General features: G+C 38.8%; 1 protein-coding gene across 2 annotated transcripts in view; it reads right to left on the bottom strand.

The window, feature by feature from the left end:
- IKZF1 (IKAROS family zinc finger 1) overlaps positions 1-12622 on the bottom strand; it is a 100314-nt gene that overhangs the window by 87233 nt on the left and 459 nt on the right. For both annotated transcript variants that reach the window (XM_026791800.2, XM_074546193.1), the window contains exon 2: positions 12197-12270. In XM_026791800.2, the coding sequence (XP_026647601.1) occupies positions 12197-12230 (34 nt within the window). In that variant the 5' untranslated portion in view covers positions 12231-12270. The remainder of the gene's footprint in view (positions 1-12196; positions 12271-12622) is intronic.

Here is a 12622-nt window from a genome sequence, read left to right as displayed (position 1 = left end):
TACCACAGAGTAGAATAATTCCAAAGAAAAGGTTTTTGTTGAAATCAGAGAACAAATGGTTTCCCTTATACAGGGATGCCTCACATTGATTAAATTTCCTAACAAAATTGTACTGACTTTAGAAAGGCTAGTGTTCCAGATATCCCTAGGACACAAGGTCCACCATCCTAAAAATGACAGAGAAAACTTTACTGTAAGCCCGTGTTTGAAAATGAGTCTCATTAGACAATTTGTATTGCTATGTAGGATGGCCAATTTTAACCTCTAACCTGTACAGAAATGTTAGGGACAAAATAGGAAATCCAGAAAATATGTATTTACAGAATAAGAGTGAAAATGTTGGTGAGCAGAAATCTGCAGAGGCTCACTAAAATCAGCTGGCACTGGGCAGGGAATCTGTAGGTCCTGTGCTATTACCTGAATGTGTACTTCATTAGGCCAATACCTATACCAAAACTAAGTGCCCGCATGGCCAAAGAGGGCTTTACTTCCACAAACACAGGGTCTTTGATTTACTCATGTTCCGTCTTAGTGAAAGGACAGACATCTTTCTTTTTGACCAGAGTGAGGGTTTCGGTCTCAAGACAAAACGAGAAACTGTGCTAGTATGTCTGTGTAAACAAGGAGGCACCCTGATTATGCTGATCCTACTTTAAAAAACTGAAGCAAAGAGAAAAAAATCAAACAATGTCCCCTGCCCCTGAAGTCCAGATTTTATTGTAGAGACAAAAGAAAAACCTTTGCATTTCCTCAGAGTGATCATTACTATTTAGAAATCAACATTTAAAACGTTTACTCAACATTATATCAACATTCATAATGTTTTAAACAAGTTTTATGCATGGCCAAATAGTATGCAGACATTTGCAAAACAATTTGTCAACATTGCCTCTGAGGTGTGTTTTAATGAAAATGTGAAATTTTTAAAAAAATGTTTAAATGCAAGCTTTCCAGTGCAGTCAATAATAAATTTAGCTGAGCAAAAATATTAAATTTGAATTCAAATGAGCTGTAAATACACAGTATCTATCAGGAGTCTGTGAAAATGGTTTAGTAAAATAAGCAATATTCTATAGGAATATGTTAAAAAATAGCTGTTTGAGAGAACTAAGGCATTGGGAGCCTGTTATATGGGCTTTATACCAGGGAAGTCTTTCTTTGTCTTATGGAGTTAATGGAGTTATCAGAAATACAAGCATTTATCTAAGTAATTGCACAGGAGAAAACATTAAGAGCTTGGCACCATGTTAAAAATGATTCTCAATTAAAATGTTATTTAATAAACAGGCCCATTTTATTACTCATGGATTAAAAAAAAATTAATAAGTGACTGCTAAACAAGTAATTATAAGGGTAATAAAGCTCTCCATTCTGATTAGGGAAAGTATTCATTTCATGACCATCCAGTGATCCATTTTCTACCCCAGCTGTCAAAAGAGGCAGTATGCAACCATTTAGACACAGTATGATTGTTGCTGTGCTTATGTAATACTGGTATTACATTTTATATCACTAAAAATGCTTTCAAATGCATTCTTGGGGTAATTATAGATCAGCTTGGTTACACATTAACTGCTCTTGAGTCTTCCTTTTTAACTCACAAATAAACTGGTGTAATTTTTCTGCTGAGGTTGTGAAGCACAGCGTGGATTTATGGCTTTCTGCCTCCTGTCAGCTCCTCTCTGCCTCGTTCAAAGCAGAGAGAACTCTGAGTCCGGCTGTGGGCAAAGTGCTTTGCCCCTGCTCCCTGACTCCAGCCAATAAAGTCTTGCTAGAAGGGTCCAAAATTATGAGATGCTGATCACCCACACTTCTCACTGCTGGCTGATGTAACTTGTCAAACCTGCAGGCACCCCTGAAATGCACTCCAACAGGCTGAGATAGGAAAAATTGGTGTGGGAAATAAAAAATAATTAGAGAACAGGTTCAATGCCTGGGAAATGAACAGATTTTCAACCTAGGTAGGGATCAGAGAGACGGTAAATTATGTTCCTGTGCCTAGTTTAAGACCGTGTTTCCCTTTAATTTTTGCTGTTAAGGGAAACCTACACATGTATTTGTCTGCACATTTATTCTTTTCAGCTCCTTCAGGCAAAGGAGACCTGGGTACAGTAGGAAAATCCTAACTAGGGTTGGACTTCTTCAGTTGTTGGGAAGTCTAGCTTCATTCACAAAAGGAATTTTTAAAATGGACAGTGAGCCATCTGTCTTATCTGTGTACACTAGTGGAAAACAGGTAAGGCATGAAAAGAAATTCTCCCTCAAAAATAGATATTTTTCTTTTCCTTCCAAAGAAAATAGATGGCCCACAGAAATGTGCAATCAATTATTCTTTATGTTTCCCTTTCTTTCTCCAATAATTTAATTATGCTTTGTGATATAACACAGGCAAGCTCCATGGACACTGAACATTGATACCATATTCCAAAAAGGGAATTGACACTGTCCTTCCCCAAGACAGTGTCACGGAAACAAGATGTGTTGCAGTGGGAGGCTATTTTTTGAGTATGAATGGTACAGTGGTCCCCAAAAGCCCCTTGCCAGCAGCAGAATTCAGCTGGCAGCACATCAGGAGGCTCCTCACAGAGGAAGAGGGTACTGTGGTGCTTGGTGTGATAAATAGCAAAGGGAACGATTATGGTATGGGGCAGAAACCCAGCTGGCTCTCTTCCTTGATATTCACATCTTTGCATGGCATCAGCCAGAGGATAAAGAGATAAAGGCTGAACATTTATTATCTCACTCATCAAAGCTACTGTTTTTTAAAAAGTCACGCATGAGGCTTTCATTTCAGCAGAGAACCATGAGACCAATGAGTGATCCATGCTTCTGGAAAAAGTTGAGTGAATACTCAGAGTAAGAGAGAATTGCTAGGAAGTCACTGTGGAATTTTCATTTAAAAACAAAGACTTATAAGGACATAGGTGCAAACAAAGTAAAAATTCTGAAAAAAAAAAATTTGTTGAAGGTTTAATCCTGCAGTTCTCAGTTCTGAACCATCTGGGCTAGTAGGAACAGGATGGGAAAAAGGAAATAAAAAGGTAAAATGTGAAGTCCTAAAATGCTATGCCATCTATTTTTATTTAATATACAAGTAATAGCATCTATGTTTGGTTGAAAACTTGGATGCTGTGTAAGGAAAGTTTGTTTTCAGCTGAATCTTAGAAAAGATTATTAGTCCTGCTGCCACACTTAAAAGGGAGATGGCAAGTGTTTGAAATTTTTGTTGTGAAATACAAGAAAAAAAGGAAGAAATTCTTAACTATAAAATGCAGGAGATGAATTCTCAGAATTTACAACTTCTTAACCAATGTCCTGATTCCCAGTACTAGATAGTATTTAGGAAGTGACTAGAAGATTATACTCATATGAAGGATTATTTTGTGCATTTAGGGCCCTACCTTGTTCCCTCACTGTGTGCACTCTCAGTTCTGCCATTCTGAAAAAGTATTATTAAGATCATCAGCATAAGAAAGGACCATGGGCCTTTAACAGCAAGATGCAAGAAACTGCTAGCAGCCCACAGTTTAAAAAACTTCATGTAATTTCAGATGCATTTGAGAAGCACTATCCCTTTAAAATAATTTAAGAAGGAACAACTTAAAAAAGAATTACCAAAATGAAATAGTTAATCTGGAGAAATGTAAACAATACAGCATTCTGTATCATATCCTGTGGGGTGGACTGGAAAAACAAAGGTATCCAAATTATTTCTCTTTGGTTTTGACATTTTTATTTCGAAGGAAAGATACTCCCAGTGAAAAATATAGTCCCAAGAACTACTCCAGAAAGGATGAGCGCAGGTGTTTCATTCCTCACTTTGATGAGAGAACAGGACAAAAATAATATTCTCCTTTTTACAAGAGGATTGTTTGTTCCTACTTTTTGCCATTGCAAACCTGAAAGACTGATTTCTTTGAGAATTTTTCATTTGAGAATTTTAATTATTGTTTAGAACATACTGTATTTTGCCAGGTAAGATTATAATAAGAAATTTAGATCCCATTTCCAGAAGCATCTTGGAAACTAAAGCAATTATTTCTCTAAATAGACCTCAGGTCTCAATTGCATATCGGCAGCAGCTGCTCACTGTTCAATACAATAGGTGTCCTAGCCAAAGATCCATGCTTCTGCAGTTCAAAAGGTCTAAGAGTGGTTCTTTTATTCAGGTCTCCCCTGTTCCCATCATTGTACTAGGCTGGTGTACTTTTATGGGGAAAAGCGTAGGCAGCTAGAGACCTTCTCCTCTGCCTCCTTATTGCCATAGTATTTCCCACCCACTGAAGCACTAGATGTTCCAGATGAGATAGAAAGCTCCAGTGGACAGAAATTTCCTGTTCTGCAGTCTCTGCTCTTAGACCAGATCATCCTAAACTCACACTTGCTGCCTTAGGAACCAACAGTGGATTCACAAATGAAAGCTGAAAGGTTGCAAGGGATGGATGTAGTTGAAAGGATATTTCTATCATCCACATCTTCTTGACATTAGTGTCCCTCAGTTAAGGCCCCATGCCTTGAACCACTGCAAATGTCATGTGCAGAAAGATTATCAGTGGAATCCTGCAAATTTTTCAATCATAAGGTAGGAAAACTGTTTCTTAATGTTGAATATGGTGCTTAATTACAAAAAACCATAGCCCTGGAAGGCATTTTGAGTGGTTTTGTAGCTCAACAGCCAAGTGATATGATACTGTTATGTGATGTCATCTATGGAAAAAAATTTTTTCCCCTGGGATTCTGCTTGAAAAAACAATCAAGATCCTAACTCATTCTCCGCATTCCCACCCAAGTGTTTCTCAGATCTACTCACTCCCTTTGATAAGAAACATAAGGGACAAGGCATGTCTTACTATCTGCATAAACAAAAAAAAGCATGGACTTTCTCTATCAAGTGTGTAACTCAGCTTCTCCCTAAAAGTAACTTAAAAGAAGGAGAATTTAAAGAATTTAGTAGAATAATGTATATGAGGTTATATTTAACTTCTGCATGCTATCAATTCAGGAACCATTGCTGATTAATAGATACTCTATACATTACAGATGAAATATAGTTTTTCTCTGGCTATGGGTACATCAGCTTCTTGCTCAGCATAGTAATAACTAATATCCACATATGAAATATTTAAAACACTTTTACACAAAGTGTGGTCTTGAGCAGCTCAGGGACTACTGGAAGTTAAATAACTGCCATAGCAGCTTTGCAGTGAGTGCTGCTAGGATTGGTGGCTGAAAAGCAGGATATCCTGTAACTGTGTTTGACCACTGGCAGAATCAGACATCTGAGAAATTCAGGATTTTTGGTTTGTGATCCTAACCTGAAACCCAAAGTTAAAAAAGCAGACTAGGTTCTTCTGTTAGCTGCCTGGGCACCCACATGGATCTCTACTCAGCATTGTTGGATGCACCAACAAGACTTTTCTTAAAATAAAGTCAGAGAAAAAACAAGCTTTACTCTGCAGGAAGTCCAGGTAACAATTTCATGTTTATGGGTCAAGAAATAGCTAAAAGAGCTCTAAAAGTCACTAGCTCAGCCCAGACAAAACCAAAAAGCATTGGTAAAAGGGCAAATGGATGTCAACAAAGAACAAATGTGCAACAATCCCAATTCAGTATATTCATTGTAGAACAAATAATGAAAAATAGAGGAAAAAATGCCTGGACATAAGGTAAGAGTGGAAGTGGGAAAGAAAATCTAACTATTTCACAGTCTGCACTGGAGTCCCCACAGAATGAACTGTCAAACCTGAGAAGAAAATGCATCAGTGAACTCAGAAAACTTTAATCAGACAGAAAATGTTGACATTGACTGTGGACCTGCATTGACCCAAACCCACTAATTATTGAAAAGAAGTCATTGATTGTTCCCATTGGTGAGGTACTTACATGTGTCTTCTCTCTTACCCCAAAGATGACCAGTTGAGATGGGAGGATGAGATACTGAGTGTCTGCTGGGTGACTAAAAAAAAAGATGGGGGAGGGATAGATTCAGATAATAATTTTGGAGGTCCTTCCCTTCACTTCAGAAGTGATGATTCCATCAGGTTGGTACCTATGAGAAAGCTGTAAAGAAGTCTCTGTGCTGGGGATCCATACAGCTACAACCCACACATTTGAAACCAAAAGGCTGAGATTCAGGGTAAGGCTGGGTCAAGCCAAGGCAGCAGTGCTGGCAGACACTCTGAGGAGAGCAGGTTTTCCCAGCAGTGGAACAGAGGGCTGTGGAGAAGGAGAGTGGGTGTATTGCCTTGCAAAAGCATATCTTTGTCTCTAGCTGAGGGCCCAGGATAGACACCGTGACCAAGCACCAGATGGGAGAGGAGCGTCAGAGCAGGTCAGAGATGGTGACATTTCCAAGATCCAAGCCTCCTGTATAGAGGGAGCTGCGTGCTGTATGGCAGTGGGGGGAACCATGCTTGGAAGGTAATTGAGTCTCCAGGGTGAAGAGGAACCTTTCTCAGCAAGTTTAAGAGCAGATGTCAGCTTGGCTTTATATTTATATATGGAAACACACCTGACATGAGCCAGGGAACCTGTCTCTTGGTCTCACACAAAGAACATGTTTAGACTGCTCACAAAGCAGCGAGACACTCACCATGATTACAGGAGACCTTATAGCTCTTCTAAATCTGCTGTTTAAAACTCACCCTGGGAAAAAACTGAAACAGAGTTGTTTCATAGTTTTTTATAGTCATTTTTATAGTCAACTAAACTATAGTTATAGTTATAGTTTTTTATAGTCATAGTCAAAGCTTTTCCCATGTCCCCAGGACCACCCAGAGCACCCCTGACTTCAAAAAGGGTAATATCCAAGAATGGTAGCTCAGTCCAGATACACACAAATGGATCCATGGCCTTAAAATTCATTGCAGGTAACATCTGCTGGTCTCCAGTGTGTGAGACAGCAATGGAAAGGAGGAGATGTATTCCACTGATGAGGGAGGGAGTATTTTGAAAAACAACTGATGTCAAGTCATGTAATAAACTGTGAATGTCAAATTGTCCATGACTGCCAACAGGCATGCAACACATCTTCTGTAAAGTGCTTGGGTAACAGGAAAAGAGAGGACATGATGTTATCATCAGGAAATAGGAGATAATGAAATAGATGCCAAATAAAGAACATGAGTTGCAGCCTAATAAAATAGTTCCTCTTTTCTACTCCACTCTTTTGCTTTCTAATTCTGAAACATAGCGTTTTGTCCAAACCATCTCCTTCTTCATTTCACTGGGTTTGAAAGAAAAAGCTATCCAACGATTATACCATTGAAATATAAACAAATGTAAACTTTGCTCATTTGCTATCCTAAAGGTGAGTAAGTTTCCTTGAGCTGGAAATGGGTACTGCCCAACCCAGTGGAGCTTGGTTCATATACAAACTCACAAACATTCATTGAATTCTAAAACCAGCAAAAGAAGGTCTTCCACACAAGAGAACTTGTGTCCAATTCCTCACTTATGTCTACTTCTGTGAGCAAAAGCATTTTCCAATTGTAAAATTAGGTGATGAATATTCCTTCCTTGCAGAAAGAATCTTTGCCTGAGGAAAAAAAAATTTGAAAAATGCATGTCAAGTTACATAGAAACTGCTCTAATCTTTGTTCAGCGTCAGGGTTAGCCATCAGACTTAACATATCATTAAAGGGAGAGTAACTTGCAGGTCCCATTCAAAGCTGTGTGAGATTTCCCCTGCAATTTCGCTGTGTAATATGCCTTTAATTAAAACTGCCTATCCAAAAAATATTAACACACCACTCATTTCCGTCCAAAGTAGAAAGTTTGTCCCTGAATTTTCAAGGTTGAAAGATACTTAGAGCAGGCTCTCCTTTTTTGCGCTGGTTTGTAGAGAACTCAGATGTTCAAGCTAGATCTCAGTGCAAGTAAGAGTCAATCATTAGTGCAGATAGACACTTCCAATTAAAAAAAATTACTTTGTTAAAAAAACCAAATCAAACAAAAAAAAAAAAACTTCCAAAAACCTCTCCCCAAAAAAGCCCAAAAAACCAAACCAAAACCAAACCCCCCCAAAACCAGAAAAATAATCCACCAAACTGTTAAGAAAGTCACTTGAAATTTTTGTTTTTCTTCATTACCAGATTTCAACTAGAGGGTAGGAAAGTTCTGAAAGTTGAGGAATACTGTCTGGTCAACTATATGTTGTAACAATAATACCTACTACAAGAGAAAGACAAATCCAGTAATGACAAGTATTTCAGCCATGGGAAATTTCCTATCATAAATCACTGGAATACATGACTCTTCCTACATCATTTCTGCCCAACCTATTTGGAGATTGTCCCAGTACACACTCTGCCAGCTCACAAAGGGGAGCTGCAAACATATTCACAGTTTCCTCTAACTGGCATCTTTCAGTCCCACCTTTCCCCTCCGCTTCATTAGACAGCTCAAACATCTCATTTAAAGCAAAAGCCCCACTCCACCTCCACACAATTATTAACAACACTTATTTTTGCACCAACTCTTTCCCTTGCACCCCCACTGAGCCGTTTGCTGGATGTGACAGACGAAGCTGACCCATCTCTTCCCTGTGCCTCCCAGGTTCAGGACGCACCAGCTCACTCCCACGTGGCTCATTTCCTCCCACATCTCGGTTTCAGCACCTCCCACTGACCTCTGCAGGAGAGTAAGAAGCCTTGACTATATATAGTAAGGCGCTGAAACATTTCTCACATAATCTGTGTGGGCAGAAGGTGGGAGAAGAGAACACTGAGAATTGCATCCTGCTTGGAAGGGAGTACATTCAGACTTGCCTCAAAAAAAGTTTCTCTTCCTAAACATCAACAGTTTTAGTAGAAATACTTTGGAATATACCATCATGTACTGTAAACCTGTAAACTTGAACTATTACATATCTCTGACTTGTCTTTTAATTATGGACACAATTTTTTACTATCTCTATAGGGAAATGGTAGTTGTAACAAAAACTACATATTACTCTAAATTTGATATTTAACATCAATTACTGTAGGTGTCATAGAATTCATACCAATTCTCACTGTACCACTCAACTTCAGACTTTACTGAGAAACTGTTTTCCTTCTGAGGAACTGACATAAAAATCCAAAACAACCAGCCAAAAAAAAAAAGCCCCACCACAAAGTAAAAGCTTTTAATAACAGATCTCAAAATTTGAAATTTTTCATCTGTCTTGTGTTTCCTTTTTAGCCATTCTCTCTCACCTACTCCATGCACTAAATATTCACCAGAAATGAACAATTTGCACATAAATAATTATAATTCTTAAAATTTCAGCAACAGGAATCCACATTCTTTTTCCTTTTTTAAAACTACTTTCCCCCAAATTATTTTTTTTCATTTTGTAAATCCTCCAGCTGCCCTGGAAACAGCCTTGGCTAACAGACACTACTCCTAAACTGCCTGTCTTATATATCACATATGTTGTCAAAAAAGGATTGCAATGGCTGCTTGCAACGCCTTGCAGGTGTATGTGGCAGTGCTGGAGTTAGTTTGTCACCCTTAACTAATATGGCAGTATTGGTATTTTTGGCAGTGATGGCTTTGTCAGCTCAAAAATGCTGTCATTGAAACAGAGTTCTGTATTAACTTGGCTGAGTCTTTTCCCACCTAAGTCTTCCTCTCTGCATTGCACATGGATCTTTAAGCCCCCTGCTTCATCCATACACACTTATGTGAGGTGACACCAAGGAATAAGGAGCCTTGGGCTTGGATTCTGAGAGTACCCAACCACTGGCCCTATGTAGCTTGAGACTATGCCTTTGCCTCTGAATTCAACTCTTTTTCCTGAAAGCAAAAGCCTGTATATAGAGTGTCCTGCAGGCCAGAGGCATTCAGGCACAGACTTTCTCTGGAGCACAGATACACTCTGGGTATGAGAATGAACCCCTTGGCAGCCTCACCTCAGTGAGCTATGTGGCAAGGTGAGCTAATACATAGGTCATGAAAGCTCATCCTTCTAAATCCAATCCTTCCACTATTGACTGCAAAAACATTCTGGCTTCTTTAGGGAATGAATGCAAGCTATAAAATATCACTCTGGGTCAAAAACAAACTTTTTAAAGAAATAAAAAGAAAAATAAATCTAATCAGAAATCATGATCAGCTATCCTCTTATAAGCTGATCTTATCAGGGTTGAGTCACACCAAGTATAAACTAATCTCCAGGAAACAAGCACCCCCTATACTGTTGCTCTGAAAACTCTTTGCAGACACCTATTTTTTTACCTAAGTGTCACACAGAGACAATGTGAAACAGTAAGGAAATCAAAAAGCAACAGTGAGCCATCAGCCAAAGTGACGTTCTGAGTTACCATCACATCCTTCAAACAGATATTCCTCCAACAAGATAACAATTGCTTGGGTTCTCCATCAATCCTTTGATTCTGCTTGTGCAGCACAGGTGGAGCCACAAGAACACTCTCTCCCATTTTTCACTCAGAGAATTCCCCTCCTTGTGGGGATCCTCCACAGCTGGGAAGCTGGTAGCGACTTTTCCTGTTTCTACAGTAGATTTAATACCTCCTGCAGTGGACTGAATGCTACAAGGCATAATGGGAAATTATAGACCAGAGAGGTGGGGAGGAAGCATCTGTAGGAGGAAGCAGAAGGGATGAAAAGGGATGAAAAATTAAAAGGCCAGGTAGCAGATCACTAGAGGGGAAAATACACCCTATCGTTAGTTCTTTAGGTGATAAAAACAAAGTTCAGAAGTTGTGCAGCTGTAACTAACAATTTTCAAGGCACAGATACACAAGAAAAAAAAATTAAAAAACCTCAGGCTTTAGCTGATGTTCAGAGCTGTTTCTGGCAGCTAGCAGAATTAGAAGCACTGCAAGAACCTCAACAGACTCACATATTGAAAGGGATATAACTGAAATGCTGCATGATGGGCAAAGAACATTATAAATAAATAAATTGTCCAGAAGAAGAGACGACCAAGGGCATGACCCAATAAATTCCATTATAGCCATACACCTAAGGAATTAGCTACAGGTCAGATTTGAAAATCAGTACTTAATAATTTTTCTCAAAATAAATTATGGCAAGAGGACATGGATGTACCTACAAATCAATCTTACTCCCCTCCTGAAAAAAAGCCCAGATATTATCACTATGCTATAGATTTCAACAAGATTCATATTTTTGTCTTTCTCCTGAGTATGGAGAGGAGGGCTATGATTCCCTGTTGTCTTGTCTCTTGTAAACCCCACGAAAACCAAATGCAGAAGGGACTGAGTGCACTGCTGTCTCTGTATTACCAAATACTCGACTCTGAAACTCTTCCAGTGGAGCCTGTCCTGTGCCTGTGTATTTCCTGTAGTCATGCAGCTCTGTAGTGTCATAAGGTTACACTACAATTATTTATCCTATACACACTCATGGGAGAGTATGTTTTTTTTTCTTGGATTAAAACCCTTCTCCAATGAAGGAGAAGGCTGTTCAAGTTTCTTACACTTTCAATGGAGATATTTTTTCATGCAATATTTTGCGGTATTTCAAATTTCTAGCTATACAAGTCTTCAGAAATGTGCAATGCAGGCTAATTTTAATTCTTCAGTTGCAAAGTCAGACTTTGGGGGCATGTGCAAAGAAAAGTCAATACACAAAACTAAGCTGCCTTTAGTGTTAAGCCTCACTAGATGTGTGAATTTGGGCAAATAACTGCTTTTTTTGTCTTAGTTTCTCTAAAACTAAGGTTAGGCACTATTGATGATAAGCCCTGTAAAAACAACACGTAATTATTTTTATTGCTATATACTAATTAACCCTTCAGGGAACTGTAAGAAAAAGCATAAGATGTGGCCTAGCTTCTCATCTGCCAGCTGGACTGACTTGAGGCACTTTGGCAGGGCAGCACAGGAAAGCTTTGGGCTAGATTCACAAGAGGCACCAGGGCACACAATTCCAGCATGTATGTGCTACTGGTATCCTTTCCACTCAAAACCAAACTCTAGCCCTACTGATACTTTTGCTTTTTCCAGGCACATCTTACAATTGCTAGACTCCAGGTCCCTCTGAGCAACTATGCACTTCATTCCTGTCAGTCCATGGTGGGATTCATATTACTTTATGTCAGCAACTTTTAATATAGCCAGTCCTATGCAAAAGTACAAATGGCAGTAGTAGGCTCATTTTACACATTGAATAAATTAAATAAATTGCTCAGCTAAAATACAGAAAATGCAAGTTTAGATCTTACCCTGAGAGATGCAGAGCAAGCACTTTGAATCCATTGCCCAGGTCTGCTGAGGAGATAGTTTCCCTGTGTGTGATCTAGAGAAAGAATGAGAATTACATTTACTAATTGATCATTGCTCATGGTTTCCATACTTGCCTTACCATGGTTTAACTTACAAGAAGAGAAGTGATTTTATCAAACTCTTGAAGAAAGAACATGGGATAGTTTCACCATCTGTTTCCATTTGGAGAGATTTGAGAAGGTTATATCTATACTAGTTAGATCTGGGTCTTTGCTATGGTGCTGCTTTGGCATCCACTTAAATAAATTCCCTAGTAAAAGACAGGTAGACTGCATGAGGACTTTAAAATGACTGAAAAGTTATTTAATATGTGAGGAGGTGTGAAATCAGGAAGAAAGGCACAGATGATAGAGGACTCCCCAGCA

The sequence above is a fragment of the Zonotrichia albicollis genome, chromosome 1, assembly GCF_047830755.1.
Source record: "Zonotrichia albicollis isolate bZonAlb1 chromosome 1, bZonAlb1.hap1, whole genome shotgun sequence".
Lineage (NCBI taxonomy): Eukaryota > Metazoa > Chordata > Aves > Passeriformes > Passerellidae > Zonotrichia > Zonotrichia albicollis.
Note: the sequence above shows the minus strand (reverse complement) of the source record. Positions and strands in the feature narration are given on the sequence as shown.